The 21,673-nt window shown below is 44.1% G+C and overlaps 2 protein-coding genes across 4 annotated transcripts in view; one reads left to right on the forward strand and one right to left on the reverse strand.

Annotated features, from left to right (window-relative positions):
* Slip1 (SLo interacting protein 1) overlaps positions 1 to 15,704 on the forward strand; it is a 152,867-nt gene extending 137,163 nt beyond the window's left edge. For 2 of the 3 annotated variants that reach the window (XM_076321063.1, XM_076321062.1), the window contains 6 exons: positions 7,461 to 7,811; positions 8,910 to 9,080; positions 10,487 to 10,750; positions 11,249 to 11,284; positions 11,405 to 12,769; positions 13,557 to 15,704. In XM_076321063.1, coding sequence (XP_076177178.1) covers positions 7,461 to 7,811; positions 8,910 to 9,080; positions 10,487 to 10,750; positions 11,249 to 11,284; positions 11,405 to 12,769; positions 13,557 to 13,901 — 2,532 coding nt within the window. In that variant the 3' untranslated portion in view covers positions 13,902 to 15,704. The remainder of the gene's footprint in view (positions 1 to 7,460; positions 7,812 to 8,909; positions 9,081 to 10,486; positions 10,751 to 11,248; positions 11,285 to 11,404; positions 12,770 to 13,556) is intronic. The other variant, XM_076321064.1, reaches the window with a different exon arrangement.
* Ipo9 (Importin 9) lies at positions 14,971 to 19,758 on the reverse strand. Its single transcript, XM_076321061.1, has 13 exons — positions 19,545 to 19,758; positions 18,784 to 19,319; positions 18,469 to 18,702; positions 18,039 to 18,408; positions 17,719 to 17,963; positions 17,390 to 17,648; positions 16,985 to 17,304; positions 16,665 to 16,884; positions 16,317 to 16,588; positions 15,835 to 16,243; positions 15,491 to 15,636; positions 15,343 to 15,412; positions 14,971 to 15,241 (listed from the first exon to the last, which is right to left on the reverse strand). The coding sequence occupies exons 2-13, from the start codon at positions 19,123 to 19,125 to the stop codon at positions 15,030 to 15,032; spliced, it is 3,099 nt and encodes a 1,032-aa protein (XP_076177176.1). The 5' UTR covers positions 19,126 to 19,319; positions 19,545 to 19,758; the 3' UTR covers positions 14,971 to 15,029.
* Positions 19,759 to 21,673: the final 1,915 nt, after the last annotated feature.

Genomic DNA, 21,673 nt, shown 5'->3' on the forward strand with positions numbered 1-21,673 from the left:
TCCCTATCAAGTTCAGATTCTCTTCTAATACTTTTAAACGGGGTTCGATCTTCTCCCAAGTGTAAATTCCCCTCCAATACTCTTAAACAGAGCTATCACTCTCAATCGAGTTTAAATTCTCTCCCAATACTTCTAAACGGGGTGTGATTACTTCTAAACGACTTTGTACAATTTCTTACTCCCCGAGTTCCCGTTTCGCGCAAACGGTTCGCCGGTACCGAACTCGATCTGCAAAGGGTTTGCACAGCACGGTTGGCGATCGTTGGTCCGCGTGACGAGCACGAGTACCTCGAATCGGTGACGAGCGTAAAACGCGCATCGGTTACGGTGCATCCTCGGACCACCGAGGAAGGTGCACGACGATGCGCGAAACGGTTGGGTACGCGTTCGTTGCTGCCGGTACCCTCTAAACGAGTAACGACGCGGCTGGAGAAGAAACGACGATAAATGGCCAAGGACGTGTCTCTAACGAGGGGTTCCGTGTTTTCGCAGGGGATGCACCGGCTGCTGTCATCTTTCAGATGCCACTTAATCGCGTCTACGCGGATGCGGCCTGCCCCTCCGCGAACGTTCGAGGAATACTCGAGGCGAGGAACTCGCCGCCAAGGAATAATGTAACACGGAGCCTCAACGACGAAAATTGCTCCGTCGTTACTTCGACGTTAAGCGGCCCGCGTGCTTGTCGTTAAGGAAAAACCATAATAGGGATCAAAACCTTCGGTTTAAAGCGCGATACGGCCGTACGTCGAAAAGGTTCATCAAAGGAACCGTCGTACCAAACGGTGCGGATATCTTTGATCCTGCGTTCCGACTTCTTCTAGGCCTTTCATTCGGGTGTTCGCTTCGTTTTATATTTTCTTTCGCGCGATAAAACTTTGAGGTTAGGTACGAAAGCAACCGTACCGTTGTAACCCCGCCTTTACGCGGATTGTGCGATCACTGGCCGCGCGTTTTCTTCCAATTTGCGCGATATACATTTTAGAACAATTAAGCACGCCGCGTTGGTGAAAGCGTGAATGAGTGTGGTCGAGAATAGCGTCAACGGTGAAAATTAGCTTCAACAATGGGTGAAAGATTTTTACTCGGCGCGTGGAATTTTTTATTCACCTGGAGAGATATTTTACGTACATAAGGAACGACGATCGTCCATGGTTTCCCTTAAAAAATGGACACCGTGCGTTTCGCTCCCGATAGACCGGTTCCTCTCGTCACCTCGCGCATAAAAGAACCGTAATGGCTCGCTCGGTATACCCGTACGACGAGAGAAGCATTTCTGTATCGTTTCTTTGTAGAGTAGTGTCTCGCGTAATGCTCGGAAATCGGGACCACCGATTATCAGTATGCGAGACACGAGTGGAGAATTTTTCATCGTACTCGAGCCGGCTGCTCAAAGAGGACAATAGCTGCCCATACACCGGCATTCTTTCCGCGAGGAAAGTGTGTCATCTTTCCCGTTGTTACTTCCCTTTGGTAAAGTCGTGAGAATTATAACCGCGTCGTCGACCACTTGGAAACTTTCCCGTTGATTTTCATGTCGTTCTTTTCGATCGTTGCATCATCGCCGTGTACGAGAACATAATGGAGAAACCTCTCGATGTACGAGAACATATACAGAGGAATATCTCGATGTACGAGAACTTATACAGAGGAATATTTCGATGTACGGGAACTTATACAGAGGAATGTCTCGATGTACGAGAACTTATACAGAGGCACGTCTCGATGTACGAGAACTTATACAGAGGCACGCGATGTACGAGAACTTATACAGAGGCACGTCCCGATGTACGAGAACTTATACAGAGGAACGTCTCGATGTACGAGAACTTATACAGAGGAACGTCTCCGTACTTGAAAACTTATACAGAGGAACGACTTCATCTTCGAAAACTTGTACAGAGGAATATCTCTATATATCAGAACTCGTATAAACGAACCTCCCAATATGTGAGAACATAATTCCTACGATTACTTACCTCAAATATAATAGAAAAGTAACTAAAAATACAAATGGAGCGGTAAGGGGAAAAATCTCATCGGTGAGAAAATGTAACTTCGTTTCGATACTTCTCCACAATAGTTATTATTAAAGGAATCGAAACATTCGGTCGATTCGAGGACTCACGGTCCGTCCACGATACAAAGAACGCGTACAGTTGAAAGATCGATCCCCGAGTCGATCGGTCGATCGAAACCGACCGGGATCCCCCGACAGGGTGAAAAGGACTCTCGAGGAACGTTGGCTTTTCTTCCTCGACTTCTTCCTGCTCCTCGATCGTCGCTCGGGCTCTCGTTGTTTACCGATACGACAGTACGACGATTCGACGATAGAGACGGGGATCGATCGACGCGGCTCGTTTAAAATTTACCCGGTGGTGGCTAGGAAAATACTGTGGCTACGGCCCGGTAACGACTCGGTTCGAAACGCGCAGACCGATCGCTTCTTCGACGCGGAATAAATAGGGGACTCGAGTGTTCTCCGTAAAACGGTCGGAAGCATCCTTCGACCGCGACTAATGGAACGAAAAGACGAGCGAACGAACGGGCAAATGAATGGAACCGAACTATCGATCGAAAAATTACGAAGACCACCCCGTCGAGCACCCCACCACCACCACCCTTGTACCATCCAACGTCGAAACGTTTTTCTTCTCGCTCGTCGAGAGAACCCGACCTCGACGGGTTGCTTTCTTCGTTTCCTCCCCATGTACCCCCTCGCGGGTAGAAATCGTTTCTTTCTTTCTTTCTTTCTTTCATTTTTTTTTTCTCTACGCTTTCTCCTTCGCTTTTCTCTGCCAATTATTCGCCGATTAGGAACACCGCGGTTCTGCCAGGGTCTCGGTTGAAAGAGAATCGATTCACCGATCCCTTCGTCGAATTCCTCTTCCATCCCCCACCTCTTTAACTACACGTGGAATCGTCGAGGTAAACCTCGAAACAAGAAACGCGACCGTGACGACGGAAAGACGAGCAAGGGGTGCGCGCTCGTCGATCGCGTTCGCGATTTTTCGAGGACAGGGTGAAAAAGGAGGAAAAAAGGGGGGTAGGGGGTAGGTTGCAGAGATCGAGACGCGGAACAGCTGGTGGCCGCACGCGTGTTCTCCCGCGGAGGAAGCTGAAAAGTTTTAAAGGCCAGGGCCTTTGAAAGGATTGAAAGGGCGGCGCGCAGAAGGAGAAAAGGGTGGGAAAAAAAGGAAAAAGAAAGAAAAAAAAAGAAAAGTGAGGCTCGCGGGGAGGATGGGTGGACACGGCGGCGGTGCGTGTCACAGTTTTACGGGAACCACGCCGATAGAGGAGGGCGCAGCCAGGCCTCGTCTCGTTAATTTTCGCGGAGAAAGCCCCGGGTATTGCGGGGCGTTCGTTAGCCGACCGACGCGAATAATGCGGATTCCTATAAACTCGTCACGCGCCGCGGGCGGTATCGATAGAAGAATGTCCTTTAATTACTGCTCGACGTACGCGACGAATGCCAGCGCGCTTCCCGTGCGCGTTACCCGCGCCCGGTTTTTGTTCCCCGTACGCCGCTCGCTCGACATCGTTCGAGAGCGCGTTCTCTAATACTTTTTTTTTTCTTTTTTTTTCATTTTTTTTTTCCGTTTCGTTTTAGACACGATATCGCTCGCGAAAGTCGAGCGTGCCCCCTTCGTACGGTACACCGCTTTCCATCAACCCCCGGCCCACCGTGGATCGGTGGTAGGGTACCGAAAGGTCGAGGGTGTCCCGCATCGCGAGGATCCTTCGATCTTCACTGTCTCGAGCTTCCGAATCCTCGAGTTCTCGAGTTTACAAGTTTTTGAGCTTTCGAGTTCCAGAGTTTACAAGTTCTTGAATTTTCGAGTTCTAGAGTTTTCGAGTTCGCAAGTTTTTGAGTTCTAGAGGTCTAAATTTTTCGAATTTTAGAGTTCTAGAGTTCACAAGTGTTTGACTTTTCAAGTTCTTTAATTCTCGAGTCCATGCGCACGGACCAGAAGAGTGTTCCTTTAGCTTTCTTAACCGGGAATGTACCTGAATCCAACGTTAGACCAGCGCGAACCATTACAGACGTGTTGAAATCTATGTTACTATCTTAATCGGTCAAAAACGACAGCTTTTAATCAAAATTCCTTCGCAAAAGATTCTTGCGAAAGAAACGTAACAAGATCCTTCCAACGAAGCGAGATCACCTTAACGACAGAGACTTCTGAATATACTCTCAAACATATCAACGGACCATTCTCTCAATTTCCCATAGTATTACCTCAAAGCTCAGTTCACAACTTAGGACAGTTTCCTTTCAACCAAGTACATACATTTTCCATTCTGCGAAACGAATCGAACGACTGATACCGACAACACATGTTCGTGAATGTACGCAAGGTTGAGGAAAATAATTTCAATAATTTACCTCGTACGATCAAAAGCTCGATTCAACGGGTAAGTGTCCCGTGACGTTTAAACGGGGGTGTGTCGCGCGACGATACGTCTCTTTCGATATTAAATTTCAATTTGTTCGAGTAGAAACAAAGAGAATCGATCGTTCGCGTTTAATGCTTACCGATCCTCCGTCTTCGGTACAACTGTATCGCGTAAATGGTTACGCGTTATAGTATTATATTCGGATACGGGAGGACTGCATTGTATTTCATCGTCAAAGGCCTGCAAATGCCATCCATGACGCGGCACCGTCGCGTCCTAGACAGCTGAACAGCTCGACGTTATTATTTCCATTAGGCGGTATCGATGCGCCCGTGCTATCGAGAAACGGTTGGTTCGTTCATCGACAGATCGGTCGATGACGTTGCACCGTGAACGTTGTGCGAAATGCAAGGACTCGATACTCCCACACTTTATTACAACGCAATTAAACGCGCCCCCGGGGGCGTCCGAGACGCTCGTACGGTAATAAGAAAGGAATTTTCTCGGGATAATTAATGAGCTCGGAGTGTTACAAATGAAACATTCCTTTGAACAATCTTTCACTGTACACGGAGCGAAGACAGTAACGCCTCTCTTTCTCTCTGTCTCTCTGTCTTCTTGGCGAATTAGCGCGCAAACGAGAGCCTTTTCCCCATAAAATCTCGCGCGAAGTCGGTTTCGTATTTATTTTTGCGCATTACCTCGGTAAACAGCCGGCAGAAGATTTAAATTAAAAAAATGGGAAACCGATTACGGGCTAAGCTTAATAGCAGCGTAGTACCCGAGACCCGAGTACTTTTACGTCGTTCTCTTTACGTTCGTATTTACGTCTTTCCTTGCACGGGATTACGCGGATGTTTCGTTGCTAATGTTATCATTACCATTTATTTATTACCGTGCATCGTTTTTCTTAAGTTGCCAATAACATTGAAAGTGATTAATCGTCTCGTTGCGTAATTATTCCTCTCCTTGCGAATTAAAATTGACAAAAATAGTACATCGACGTATTTCTTCTTTTTTTTTTTTTATTAAAGAACAATTTCGAAGTGCATCACGAGAATTTCGTTCTACCCCGAGTCGGTTGCCAAGAGTCTCCCCCTATCGAGGGGCTCGCTGGTACGCGAAGTTCAAGAAACGTTCGCGTAGTCGATTTTACTATATACTTCAATAAAAGAAACATCCACGTCTCTGTAACTATTTTCTTTTCATTCTCGATCGTTCGGGCCCCATTGTTTCCTCCTCGTCCCCCCTAAAAATTCTTCCTCTCGCGTTCTCGTTTCCTCCCACTTGTATTCCTCTCTGTTCGAGAAATCGAAAGATACGAACAAGAGGGGGCCGAGTTTTCGGGGAAAGAAGAAGGCTCTTTTCCCGCTCGACGAATTTACAAGGGCCCTCTGAAGCTTCCGCGAGAAAGAGAAAACGTTCCGTCGTTTAACCGCGTAAATAACGCAAGGACCCCGTTAGTTTCGAATCGGTTGTCAGGGGTCAAATGGAAAGAAGAACCCGCGACGAGTATCGTTGGTAATTCCGTTAATGGATCGGAACAGCGAAATTTGTCCTAGAATCGTCAAAGGGGGCCCTCCTCCTCCATCGTTGCGCGCTGTCTCGCATTTAAATGTCACTCGAGGACCGTTCCTCCCGACGTCTCTCTTTGCGTTCACGTCAATCGAACCCCGCAGGTCTATTAATACTTGCGCCTGCGATAGAAACGGCCACCGGTTCGTTTCCGCCAATAACCGTCTCTTCGCGATCTTATAATTACTCATCGAGAGGGAAACCGTTTTCGCGAACGTTGTCGCGTTCTTCTTGTTCGTTGTTTGTTCCGTTCTGCTGGCTGGTTCGTACGTCGCTGTTCAAGATCGTTGAGTGGGGGCCTCGAGGGATTTAACGGAAGGAGCGCAAGAGAGAACGAGAGAAAGAAACCGGTGGAAAAGGGAACGAGGGACCAAAGAGGAGACCACCGTATCTTGGCAAGAAACATTGCAATGCTTTTCAGCAAACGATTACACGCTATGAAAACTCGGTACAGAAACTCGTGGAATACAAAGGGAACTGAGCATCGAGTCGTACTCTATTTGCACGCGGGAAAATACCTAGTTATATTCATTTATTTATTTTACGGGAGAGGGCTCTTTCGGTACGTACACAGAGCGCACGATGGTAGGGTACCGGCGACAATTTTCCCTCGCGCAAACGAAAATCGAGAAGCCGGAGTAAAAATTGTTCGGCCACGGTCCTTTGTTTCACGAGCGGAGCAGATTCCGAACGATTCTTCGAGCACGCGCGAGATACCGCCGAGCATCGCTACGCTCCGCGTTGTTCGGGTTCGCGTTTTAATTTGCCTCGAACACGGTGTTGTCTTTCAATCGATCCAAGTAGAAACAACGAGCGATGGTCAGACACGTTCGCCGAGTGGTGCTCGATCGCTCGCGGGGGAAATTTTCAATGTATAAATACGCAAAAATTTCGGTCACACCGACGTGTGATATATTCAGTACTTTTTAACATTCGATGTACAACTTTCTCCGAAAGTTGACCGATGACATCTATACGACTACAAAGTAAATATATCGCAGTTTTGCGACCGTACGCGTTCGAAGGTTGAAAAATACAATAAAAAATGTATTCTTCCCTCTGTGTGGGAATAGTCCGTTCTTTGAAGCTTAATATTTGTGAATTTTCAAATGACAAATTATCAGTGATGCTATAAAGTAACAGGTACATTCAACTGTCGATCATTTCTACTTTTCTGACATCTATACGACTACAAAGTAAATATATCGCAGTTTTGAGACCGTACGCGTTCGAAGGTTGAAAAATACAAAAAAAAATGTATTCTTCCCTCTGTGTGGGAATAGTCCGTTCTTTGAAGCTTAATATTTGCAAATTTTCAAATAACAAATTATCAGCGATGCTATAAAATAACAGGTACAATTCAACTGTCGAATATTTCTACTTTTCGCGGTACAGTTTCGTCAATGACGTTCGTAGAATAACATAGAATAAACATAAAAAATCGAGGTGGGGACCAACGAGTTAATCGTTCATTTCTGTTTTCGTTTCAGGTGAACGGGCAAGACGTATCGAACTCCAGCCACGAAGATGCGGTGCGTTGCTTCCAGTCGGCCCAGGAGCCGATCATCGTCGAAGTGCTTCGACGTCAACCGGCTCACGGGCAGCGAACCACCTGGAAGGAACAACCGCTGGAGAAGAACGAGATCGATGAGAAAACGATCGATTCCACGAGCAAGAAGGAGCACGCGATAGTCGCGTGTCCGACATTGGTGTCCACCGCGGTGCAGACCGACTGGGCGGGGCTTCTCGAGGAAGAGGAACTTATACCGGGGCCCTTGGGAGGCGATGAGCAGACGAACGACAGCTTCGAGGACTTCTTCGTGCAGGACATCGACTTCGAGGTACTCGTTTGTCCCTGTTCAGATTCGAACTCCAAATATTGGGTCTTAACCCTTTGCACTTCTCAATTTTTATTTTACCAACGGACAACTCGATTGATTTACAAAATAAATCTAAAAAGGGAATCTCGACAAAACGTTGCACTGCGACAGTCCAGAGTGTGTAACAAGTATATTTTCTTCGACATTGGAATTGGTGTAAGATATTGCAAGAGTCACACTCGACATAGGAGTGGTAAGGATTAGTAACAGTACGCTCGTCTACATCTTGTTCGTTAAGTGTACGTGTGCCTCTGTGCGCAATACTCTTCGAACTTTAACCCTTTCGCTGCGAGAAGGAAAATTTCGTGTTGATTTACGTGTAATTTTTTCTTATCGTTGTACTCGCTCGGTGTACGAAAACGTAATCGAGAATAAGATAAAGGAACATTTCAGTGTACGAGAACTCATACGGAGGAACATCTCGGTACACGAGAACTCCTATAGAGGAATATCTCAATGTACGAGAACTTATATCGAGGAACATCTCAGTATACGAGAACTTATACAGAGGAACATCTCAGCGCACGAGAACTTATACAGAGAAACCCTCGTCATTTTAGGCGCAAGACGTATCAAAATATTCAAATATACGCGCACGAGTACTCCCGCTAGAACGCTCTACAAAATACTTTTAACCTTAAAGCATTCTTACGCAGCTTGTCCGTTCGAAAAGGGATTCTTTCGCGATCGGAACACAATCAGGAGATTTTCAAACGCAAATTTTGTCGAGATTGTACATTCTTCCGTAAAGTTCAAAGTAAAGATTAAATATTCACCGGTAAAGGTAAAGGATCGCGATGCACCCGGCTCTTTTAGCGTTATTCCTCCACGATTATTACAAATAGGCGCTCTTCGCGTTACGAAGTCCCGACGACTTCGCGCGTACATCGAAACGGAAGAACTCGCTTCAAGGTTAAAAAAGGAGGAGCTCTCGAATATTGGCACACCGCCGCGCGTCTACTCGAGGGTTAACAATGCTAAAAAAAAAAGAAAGGAAAAGAAAAAAAGGACGACGTTCCTCGAGGAGGCGGTCGATCGTAACGACGAGAATTTTTGCAGGAAGTGACGCTCCGGAAAGCGGGAAGCACCGAGAAACTGGGGCTCACGGTCTGCTACAGCTCCGGGTCCGGGAGCGAGGACGCCGACACGGAAGTTTATATCTCGGAAATAGTTCCTGAAAGTCTCGCGGCGCGCGATGGCCGCCTGCGGGAAGGCGACCAAATCTTGAGGGTAAGCTCGCGAATTATTACCTCGTACGTATCGCGGCCAGACAGACGAAATTTAGATACGGGGCCAGACGCCCTGGCTGAAACTCACCCCTTAAAGAGTAGTAAATACGAGGTCAATTACCGGTACAATGGAACCTCGACCGTTACGGACAAATGGAGTTTAACATAGACGATTACCGGACCGTGCAACATTTCCCTGTAACATTCTTCGCCCCCTACCGCTCAGTGTTGAAATAATCGTTACAGCGAAGTCGTCGGGTATACTTTAATACCGAAACACATTTTAGATTGTATTTAGCGGAAGTACGAGAGATATATTGTTTGCACACCGTGCTTGTACAAAGTACAAATAATCCAGTCGAATTTTGAACGAGTAAACTCGAACCGAAGTGGTAATTTCGAAGTTACGACGAATGTACACTAAGATTTGTACATTTATCGTACGATTTTTACGCGATTTTTACCCTACCACTCGTCGTTGAAATAATCGTTACAGCAAAGTTGTCGGGTATACTTTAATACCGAAACACACTTTACAAAGTACAAAGTACAAGTGCTTGTACAAAGTACAAATAATCCTTCTATCGGATTTTAAATAAATAAACTCGAACCCAAGTAGTACTTTCGAAGTTACGAAGAACGTGCACTAAGATCTGTACATTCATCGTACAAATTTTTACGCGATTTTCACTCGTACAATTATCGAGGTTCCGTTGTACCTTTCACGGAATGACCTTACCCGAGCATTTTGCATCGATAACGTCGACGACACCACTCTTCCGGTTATCGAGACAGCGACCGTGTCCTCTCGGAAGCTTTCCCTACGACTCGATACAGAATGCTCCGCAAAGTGTCCCATCTCGACGATCCCAAGGAAACATCTCGCGCGCGGACGAATCTGCGACGCGTCTCTGTTCGCGTCCGCTACACCCGTTATCCTCACGGATTACCATTTAGAGCGTAAGAAATTTGTAAGTAGTAGACGTAGTCGTCGTCGTCGTCGTCGTCGTCGACAACGAATCGAACTGGTTGATTCGATTACGCGAGAGGACTAGGCGGTATCCGTTAGACGAGGAGTCTCGTCGCGTTTCCTCCTCGCGATTTCCTTCCGACCTGCTACCCTTCTAATCTCGTTAGGCGGATTGTAATTACGGACAAAGTGGTCGACTTAAGGGAAATCGGATGGAAAAACGAGCCGCGCGGCCTAGGTCCCCGGGATTTTCTTCCCATCGGATCCGTCTGTCCCGGGGACGTATAGATATACCTTTTCCACCGATCGAGGAGACTCTTCTTCTTCTTCTTCTTCCTCTTCTTCCTCTTCTTCTTCCTCTTTAACCATCGTCGTCGATCGTCATCGTGGTGTTTTCGGTACCACGTCGCGACACCGTTCTTCTCTGTTCCCAAAAGGTGCCTGTAACCGGACACCGTACTCCTCGTCGCGGTTTCTACGCGAGCAGCGTTTACTCGCGACGAAAGGTGACGCTGACGCGCATACGATCGGGATCATCGTTGGATAACGCGCGTGAAACGCGGCTCTCAACGGATCCGGGGCACGGCGTTTGTTCGTTTCAGGTAAACGGATTGGACGTGGCGAACAAAGAGCAGACCGAGAACCTGTTCGCCGAGACGAAGAACGCGGTGACCATTCTCGTCAGCCGGTGTCTCTATCAGGTTCGTAGTACAAATTTTTATTCGCGGCGATATCGCGGATAATTACGAGAACCGGTTCTCGTCCGTACGGTGGTCACGAACGGATTGAAAATCGCTAGGAAAAAAAATGTTACTCGCCGAAGGAGAAACGTTTCGAACATCCGTGGCCCCTCGACGAACTCGTGGGACTCGTTATTTTCGTTCGAGGGGTTAAACGGCGATGTGTGCAAAGTGTAGCGTTTAAATGGATCCCCTCGCGCAACTTCGAAACTACCGACTGGTTTATAAATAAAAGGACCCGTTCGAATACCACCGTTCGCTCCTCCGAAAAATTCCGATCGCGTTCGATCCTCGTCCCCTGACCGTGTACAACTTTCGAAACGTATTTTTTCGATCCGGTGAATAACACGACTCGGGATCGATTTAAACGACTCGCCCTGCACATTGTTTACACCGGTTTCGATAATCGCGTTACACCGAGCGACGACTCGAATTATCGTTCACTGAACTGTTTTCCAGAACGACGAGTACGACGACAGGCGAACGTACCATCAGGTGAGTCTCTCTCTCTCTGTCTCTCTGTGTTTCTCTCTCTCTCTCTCTGTTTAGTGGACGTCGATATCTCGAGGGCGTTTCTTCGACGTCGTCCCCTATCCCTCTCTCTCTCTTCCTCAGGATTCGCCGTCGTTGTCGCCCGAACACCTACCCTCTTACCAGAACAGCCTGATCGAGCAGCTGATTCGTCAACAGCAGCAACAGACCGAGGAACGAACCAAAGAAACGGAAGAGAACACTTCCACGTTGAAAGCGGCGCCCCCCGTCCCGTGTCACACGTCCCAGCAACACCAACAACATCCGCCACCGAGCAGCGTCTTCTCCAACACGACCTCCTCGTCGACCTGCTCCTCCCAGACCTCGCAGAAGTCCGGTAGGACCACCGCCTCCTCTCCGGCTCATCACGCGGACGATCGCAAACAATGGATGCAAGAAACGCTCAAGGACTGCTCGAAGAAGATGGAGGGATTGTGCGTGAGGGGTCAGCAACAGACCAACACCGTAAAACTGACCGATACCTACTCCAGCCACGTGTGGAGCGAAACGGAGCACATCTACGAGACTATACCGGAATCGGACAGCGAACCGATCTACTCGTCCCCGTACGAGCACCAACACTGGACCCAGACCAATCACGGAACGACCACCACGACCTCCACGATGACGAACATCCATCACTCGATAAACCACCAAGCGAACCAGACCATAAACACCACCAGATGGCACTCGTCCTCGAAGAGCAACAGCTCCGGCGAGGAGAAGGACAGCTCGAGCGCGTACAACACCGGCGAGTCGTGCAACAGCAACCCGCTTACCCTGGAACTTCATCAAACGGGCAAGGATTTGCACCGAAGCACCCTGGTACTCTGCCCACCGAAAACACCCACGGCTGTCCAGCAACAGAGACTGGGCTGCACCTGTCCCGTATCGATGAACAAACAAATACCGAGAAACCAGGCCACCAGAAGAGGTTCCAGCTCCCATCATCACAAGGATCGCGGTGACCCGAGCAACTCGACCACCGCCGCGTTACCAGCGGACACCATGTACACGAACATGGCCAATCTTCAGCAAACGATGATGCTGCAACAACAGCTGTTCAAGCAGGCGCTCAACCGTAGGAACCTTACCACCGCGACCACCACCACCACCAATACCACCATAGCCGCGCCAGGGCCCAGGGAGACGAACGCGGCGAGCACCGCGAAAAAGTCCAAGTCTCACGGGAACTTTCAAGCACCGAATCTTACGCGGTATCAGTTCGTGGGTAGCCAGCAGGTCTGCACCTCGACGGCTTGGGTACCGCCGGAGGACAAGGGGAACAACGACGTTCAGATGGAATGGAAGGTGAAGAGGAGGGCGGACGGGACCAGGTACATCGCGAGGAGGCCGGTGAGGAACCGTATGCTGAGGAACAGAGCGATCAAGATATCCGAGGAACGGGCCGGGCACAGCACCGAGGACGACACCATGTCGGAAATAAAGGTAGCCGGTGTTTGATTTGATTTTAAAACGCTCTTGTATTGTCCATCCGCGAGAAGAAGGCCAACGAGTGTGTTTACGTGGTCGTTTTACGGTCTACCGGCTCTCCCCCGCCGTCGTACGCATCGTCGCTGTCCCCACTCTGGTTTACTGTCAACCAACTCCCCACCATCGTACGTATTGTTACCATCCCCACTTTGGTTTACAGTCTACCAGCTCCCACGCCACGGTACGCATCGTCGCTATCCCCACTCTGATTTACAGTCAACCAGCTCCCCCCACCGTCCCACCCATAGTCGCTGTCCCCACTCTGGTTTACAGTCAACCAGCTCCCCCCACCATCCCATCCATAGTCGCTGTCCCGCTCTGGTTTACAGTCTACCAACTACCCTACCATCGCACGTATTGTCACTATTGACCGCTGTAAATCTTCGTCACCGTCCTAGGAAGAAACGATACGAATTTCTTAGATGTAAATGTACGTGCAAGGAGGAGAGGAAATTTGTTATCGTGAGAAGAACAATCGTGAAGTACTTACGAATTTTGTTATCGTTGTCGAGGTAATTGATTGTTTTACTTGAATAAGTTATTCGATGAAAATAAAGAGTGATTGCGAACAATTGCAAATGTCGGAAATGGAACATTCTCTCGCATTCTTGGATCATTCTTTTCCCTACTGTACTCTCCGATACTTGCAGTGTAGAGGAAGACACACACACACATTGCCCGACCTTTTGTATAGTAGCTGAATCTTATCTGCGGAGAAAAACAAATCGTCGTTGGGTTTCAGATCGGCAGGTACTGGACCAAGGAAGAACGCAAGAGGCAGCTGGAACGCGCACGCGAGCGCAAACAGAGACAGCAAGAGCTGATGCTGCAGCAACAGCAACAACAGCAGCTCCAATTGCAACAGACCAATGATCTGCTCGCGTGCGATCACATGGACGAGAAGACCGCGAAGAAACCATTGAACATCGTGGAGCTCAGTCACAAGAAAATGGCTCGCAAGAAGAACACGTTGGACGATTTCACCACCGTCCAAGAGATGTTGGTCCACGGGAACAGAGTCGGTGGAGCGGGAGGCCCTGGACCCGGAGGAAAGCTGATGGGCCTCCTTTCGGTCACCACGGTCTGAGCGCAACTGTGTCGCGAAATTAAACGCGATGCCCGCGTTTTCGTAATTCGTGTTTCCTCCGCGAGCGCTGTCGCCCAGCTACCGACGGGTGTCGCGAAACGATCTCGTCGATATCCAATCGATCCTTTCCTAACTGTATGTCTACCAGCCTTACAATTACTGTTTTGATCGGTACGTGTGTAGATGTACGCATAAAATAGCCACTCGACATACTCCTATTCGTCTTAACCGTTCCGAAACGATTTTTTTCTACAAATTCGGGCTACGAAAACTTTGACCATGCTCGCGACGTTGTGTCCCGAGACCGGAGCGAAACGGAGTCGTCGAGGTTAATGTATTGTGAAACGTCTCATAAAGACACCCGCCCGAAACGGTTGTAAATATTTATTATATAACGATATGTATACATGTGAATGTATGTGGATTATTTTACACGAGCCGAAAAATTTTTTGTGGACGAAGAATAGAACGAGTACGTCTCTGTAGATATGTACAATAAATGTAACGATGTATAATCTGTGTATAAACGAAGACCATCCGTTTCTCGTTTGACGCGTAAAAAGAAAGAAAAGACCGTCGTTTCGAACTACGAAACACACGATCTATAGATTTGAAAATGTAACCTTCGTTGGCCATCGAAAGATGACTCGAACATATCCTATCTTAATAATAACGATGTATGTAACAAAGTAACGAACCGTTTCCAAAATTATACATTCTCGACTTTGTAGGAAATATTAATAACGACACTTTATTATCGATGTAGAGGATTTTCGGTGTGAAACTTGTTCGATAAAGGTTATGTTTCAAATCCTATCGATTGATAAATAATCGATGAACAACCATAATTTCGGAGTTGTACCAAGCACGAACCAAACTATACCGATCGATTTTTCGCACAAAAATCGATCGGTTGACCCTGTTGTTGAGCGTTTACAAAACAACAATGGCAGCGGAGAAGAAAAGTTGAGGAAATAATCACTCCCGTGTCAGGAAGCCGTGAACACTCCATCCAGTGCACGCGATTACGTCTCAAAATAACAAAGGAAATGAAAGAAAGACGTATAAAGAGTTGCATATTTTATTATGAAAATCAAAAATTTCATCATCAATATATCTATTTATTCATTATATAAACGATGTATTAATATTTAAACTGCTTAAAAGTTTCCGTTCAGGAATATTCAGGTGTTGAACGTGCGCTGGAAAACAATGATGAGTCGAAAAGTTCAACAAGAAATCTCGTAAATATTGACTAAGATTCAAATGGTAAATAGAATCTTGCAACAACTCCGGATCGTCCTCGTCTTCCTCTGCTTCGTTCGCAGCTTCCTGCAGTACTAATAGACAAAGATAAAATTCATCGTGTTACCCCCTACGGTCGTTTTTATAAATATTGTGAATTACGTAACGATAAAACGACGCTCAACGCCATACTCACGTAACATGGTTTCGTAGCCCGGATCTAGAAAAGCGTTCTCATCGTTACCCTCCTCGTCGTCCTCGGATTCCTGCGCATTAAATGTTGTTTACTTTTTTTAATGCTTTGCTCCTACTAATTGTAAAATAAATATTAGATTGTTACTAACGTCCGTATCCTGATTCGCAGTAACCGCTTCGATGTCGTTCGATAGTTCGTTGATGATCAACTTGAATATCTTGACTAGAACCGGTATCGTGGTCCACTGATAAGGCTGTGATTCGGCTTTACTTCTAGTCCTGACACCTTCGTTTCCTGCGCATAGTTTTCAATTTTAATTAACGGCTCGTTGGTTTTTCGAATAAATATTTTGTCGATATCTATATATACTCGGAGTACGAAATATCCTCTCTACAAAATTGCGCAACGATACCGTCTTATTATAACAACAAAGCCCCGATGGTAAAAGACGCGCGACACATACGTGTCGATCCATCAACAGAGTACACGAACCTGAAAATATCTCGTCTCCCTTGACGGTGATTTCGTTCAATCGACTGTCACCGTGAGTAACACCGTATTCTAATATTTTGCAAAGTGCAACCGTCGCCACCTTACGGTCGTATCTACCGAAAAACAGATGTTGTCTGCTGACCCATTCGGTGAGAACGAAGGCGAGAGCACTCTGTCCTGTAGGACCGGGCACCGTTGACAAAAAATTTAAGACGGCGTCAAACTCTGTGTTTATCAAATGAGCGTATATCATGAGCAAGCTCTGCACCACAGTCAACGTCTCGGCTCGTTGCATTTTACTCAGCACGGCCTTCAGCAACAAATCAAGATTCTCGCCCAACGTATTGCCCGCTCTCCTGATCAACGTTGTCACCAGTCGCCCAACGAAAGAGGCGGTAAATTCGCTCGACTACGAAATGCAACGCGTTAAAAATTCATTCGTACATTAGCAACCGTTGATGAAGAAATAAAAATGTGTCAACCTGTGGATTCAACAGCTGAGCTACTATCTGCAGTATATACTGCAAACCCGTTTGACCGTCGTTGTCTCGATGAACCGTAACTTGTCGTGCTGCAACGGATAAGTATGTACGTATCACTTCGCCGCCACTCTGTAACGTTTCGTTGTCATCCGAATTAAGAATACAATGGCACGCGGCGGGAAAAGCAGTTTCGATCAACGCACTGCTCAATGGTCTCGGAGAATATTGTACGAGAACTTGCAAAACGTCCAAGGCTACGTCTCGACATCTCTCTAAAAGCGAACGACAATTGTTGAATCCTACACACTCTGTGCACACATATTTTCCAACGATCGAACCGAGCCTTACCATCTTTTGATTTATCCATAGGCGTTATAGCCATCATACTGGTTAGCGTGGGTATCAAACGAGTCTGCAGCGGTCCTATGCAATCAGGATTTTGAGTCAGACTCTTGAATATGTCTTGACACAGATCCAATATCATTGGATCGCTATAGAATTTCAAGAATACGGCTATAGTTAAGGGGCAAATTTTGTTTTCCACTGAAGCAGTGAACGCTTTATCCAGCTGCAAAGATAAGAAGAGTAAAGCTCGGTGTAAAATGGTGCAATATGGACAAACAAGTAGTAAAAAGTATGAAAAGCATGAAATGAACTGGACATATTACCGTAACCAATTCTTGGAGAGTTTCCATGACTAGAGTGAGAATCTCTGTAGACGGTTGGCTGGCAAAATTGAAAAGTCCTTGAAATATGTTCGGCAAATGGGATCGTATAATATTGCCAATTGTACTATTTGTTTCCGTGGTTGATGCTTTGCAAAACCAGTAAATGGCTTTCACGGCGCTAATACGGATGCAAGCGGGCTGATTTTCTTGCAGACCGTTAACCGTTGCTTCCAAAAATCGTGAACTCATTTCTGGTGGCATTATCTCAGCATATTTTCCACCGACGCATAAACAGCGACCAAGAAGTAACGGTGGGGCCTCTAAGGTTGGCACGCATAAAAATAAGAACCGAATAGTATATTGAGAAATAGAGAGAACAAAATTTCTTTTAGCATATCGAAATACCTGAATCATTTAATGTAGCTAAAACAACTGTATCTAAAAATCCAACAATATCGAACTGAAGCATGCCAGCCTTATGCTTCTCCACAACGGCGTCCTTTATTTTACTTAAGGCCAAAATGGAAGATTCACGTAATTTCCACCATGTCACGTTCTTACTTCCATTGTTTGCGCTTTGCAATCTACTTGTTGCTTCGATGTGACGCGTGACCACTTCGCAAAGAGCATTTATTGCCTTCTCTTCGGAATAATTTACAAGAGCCTATGTACAAAATTGAGATAAAATAGTTTAATTTCTTACAAAAGATTTGTATTCTTTTAAGAATACTTACCGTTAATAGTTCTTGCGCAGAAATACGGACATTATAGGCGAATGCGTCTTCTTCTTCGACGAATTGATTGGGACTTGTCGTCCATAATTCGATCTGATCTTCGGTTATTTGCATAAAAATTATTAAATAATACATTACTTCTTGCAATAAGTTATCCAACAGATTTGAAAACCGTTTACGATCCACGATAGAATGAACGAATTCAAATATCGCAATAATCAGATTACTAAAATTAATTATTTCACCTACAAAAGGATAAGAACATATTTCAAACAATTCTCAATATATGTAGATCAAATTATTTAGAATGCAAGACTGACCATCCGAATCGACTTCTTTGTCATTTTCTTCTCTGTCACCATTCACGGTACCTTCTTGATAAATTTTCGCGCTTTGCGTTAAAGTTTCCCAAACGGGCGGCAGCATCTGCGGTAAAAAATTTGACACATACTTGGGTAATTTGGTAACAAGACAATTTATAGCTTTGATAACATCGGTTTTAAGCCCACTATCACTAGTTGGGCCATCAGGCACTCGTAAACATTGAACAAACTTTTCACAGAACATAGGAATAACTGGTTGTAGATATTGTTCTGTAAATCCTTTTTGATAAACTCCTGTAGCAGCAACTATTAACGTAATTGTTGAAAATATTTCAACAGCACGACCGCGAGTTCTAATGGAATATTGCTGAAAAATAAATGAACACGGTTATTATAACATAGACAATGACTACAAAACAAAACTTACATTTTCACTTTGAAATATTCGGTACATTTCTTGTAAAATGACTGGTCCCACATTAGGTAACTGAGTATCGGTAAGATCAGATGTAAATTCTGTTAAAACTCTCATGGCTCCATGCACAGCATATTCACTTTCTCCACTTAAGCAACTAACAAGTATATCAAACAAACCTGGCCAATTTTCTGGCCAATCCCAATGTGCAATGGCTGATATTGCATAAGCCACTGCTGTACGTACCTGAAATAAACAAAGAGAACTCTTATAGTTCCTACTATGCATACACACAATTGCAAATGAAAATTACTTATATCCTCTTACCTTACTAATAGATTCTCTAAGACCTAGTGGCAGTAATTCTTTAATTTTTTCCTTTGCTGCATGTTTTATTTCAGGTGGTCGAAATTTTTCAGCCACAGAAGACCAATGCGTTTCGACGTATTGCTTTAGTAATACAGAAGCCAATTGTCTAATAGGTAAATGTCCATTGGGATCTACTACAAACTCTGTTAAATGTATACCAAATTCCTCTGTAACTTCTAATGCTTGAATACATTGTTCTGCTGCTTGACGAGTTTCTCGATGTGGAGACAAAATTCCAGTTAATGTTTCATACAAGGCTTCTCTTAAAGAGCCTTGTACATCAGATCCCATTGCACTCATTACTATACTTTTTTACCACTTTACTTTTTACCTCTCATAAGCAAGACTTGATTAAAATACAAGGTAAAATTTAATTCTCATTTATAAATAATCTATTTACCTGAACCTGTATCACTAATAAGTGTTTCTTGTGCTACTGATATTGTTGTAGCTCTTAACATTACCGACCGTTCTGTTCTTCTTAAACAACTTTTCTGTAATTAAAATCATAAAACCGGTATAAAGTAACGATATTAAAATAAAATAAATATCCAACATTGGAAACCATTACTAATCACGTAATTTAAATCGTTTCGAACAATAATTTTTATAAAATCAACGAATAACGATAAGTAGATTACATTAATTTTATGAAATATGAAATAGAAACAAATACGAATATTTTCAAGATTATCAGTATTGTACGTTTTATAACTTACAACTCGGTTGAGCCGGCTTGATGAAATGACAAATTAGGTTAGGACAATATGTAAGAAGGAATCAAACTATTTTTCCCAATATTGTTAAGTGTACTTATTAAAACAGCTTCATTTTAATTAAACTTTCTTCGTAAAGATAAATTGTATTTGCTATTAATATTTTTCAATTCTGTTTATGTAAAATTATGTTACACAGTTCTGACAAAAGCGCCGCACCGGATGATACATATGTGTATATACATGAGATCAAATAGAACACTATATGTATTACAAATATATTACAACGATGGAAATACTTGAAATTTTTGTCTCAAGAAAAATCGGAAAGTTATCTAGCATTTTGCAAACCGAGATTTCAATTCCGAAATATAAGCAATTAAAATTTAAACATTTAATTTTCAGAGTGCGCTGTTTAATCTTGGATAAAAGCATACAGCGGCGCGCTCTTTTATACAAAAAATACACATAGATATAAAAATTGTGATTAAAAATTTCTTTGATTATTGCTTACATTAGATAAATAAAAGATCTGCTCAATTAGTGAGCTGAAGTTATATACACAGTCATTTACTACGGCCATGCGTATGTACTCCTGGGGATGTGCAAATACGTGACAGTGGGTATACAGAATTGCATATCTTCAGGAGTCATCCTAGTTCCTAAACATTGTTAGACATGATTAATAATTATGCCTATCATTATCGACGCATAAGTGAATAGATTCCATAAGATAGCGCAGATGAACTACAGACTAGGTAGACCTACAGACATCATAAACGAGGTATAAAATAGACGCTCAGGCAATAAATGCTTTTTCGTGTCACATAGATCGAAGGCTCGCAAGCTCCTTTACCATTTTCGAGTCACTTTCAACGTTATCGATTTGGTCTAGAATACATTTTCAACGTTAAGCACTGGAATCAAAAATAAATATGTGAACATTCTTCTTCCTCCTCCCTTCTAATTGGTGAGAAATATAATTATTATACAACGAATAGAATTGGCGATCTTATACTGACGATGTATTGTCAAATGCACTTGTTATTACCATATACGAAATGTATATTTACGTTAATAAACAATATAACTTCAGAGTCTTTCAAGGGTTACTTAATGTCATCCTTTATTTCCTTTTCTTCCGTAGATTATACAATTTAATTTATAATTAAGTAAACGTAAATATAGAATTAGACTCAGACAAAAATTTCAATTCGTGGAATTTTTTAGAAATTACGCCACAGTCCTTAAAACCCGCGAAATAACGCAACCCTTTCGACTATCATGTTCTCCTCATACTAAAGTCTAAAAATCTGGCAAAGATTTTAAAAAATGTTATATTTTTGGGACTTTGGTATCAGGAGAACATAATAGTCGAGGAGGTATTACTTTTACGCGGGTTTTTGGAAATAATGTAATTTTTGGAAATGATAAAATAATTTGGTTCCACTATAATCAAAGTGGCGCCATCTGTGGCTACTCGGCCAAGTTTGTCGAGGAATGATTCCTATTTGTGACGCCAGATGGTGACACAGGGCCTATATTCGCTTTTTTAGCAGCTTTAAATCGCTTCTTAAAATAAAGAAATAAGTAATTGGAGAATTTGAGACGCCAAGGAACAATCAATTTACACTGTAGGATCACTAGCAACTGAAGAGTTGCATAAATTATCATTACTTCTTATACTTTATTCCAAAATTATTTTATGATAATGAACTTATGCAAAAAATACATTTAACAGACAAATAGCACAATTTATACATATTAATAAAATAATTTTATTGCAGTATAGTAAAAGTGGCGCCATCTGTGGCTACTCGGCCAAGTTTGTCGAGGAATGATTCCTGTTTGTGACGCCAGATGGTGACACAGGGCCTATATTTGCTTTTTTAGCAGCTTTAAATCGCTTCTTAAAATAAAGAAATAAGTAATTGGAGAATTTGAGACGCCAAGGAACAATCAATTTACACTGTAGGATCACTAGCAACTGAAGAGTTGCATAAATTATCATTACTTCTTATACTTTATTCCAAAATTATTTTATGATAATGAACTTATGCAAAAAATACATTTAACAGACAAATAGCACAATTTATACATATTAATAAAATAATTTTATTGCAGTATAGTAA

Source organism: Ptiloglossa arizonensis, chromosome 9 (genome assembly GCF_051014685.1).
Source record: "Ptiloglossa arizonensis isolate GNS036 chromosome 9, iyPtiAriz1_principal, whole genome shotgun sequence".
Lineage (NCBI taxonomy): Eukaryota > Metazoa > Arthropoda > Insecta > Hymenoptera > Colletidae > Ptiloglossa > Ptiloglossa arizonensis.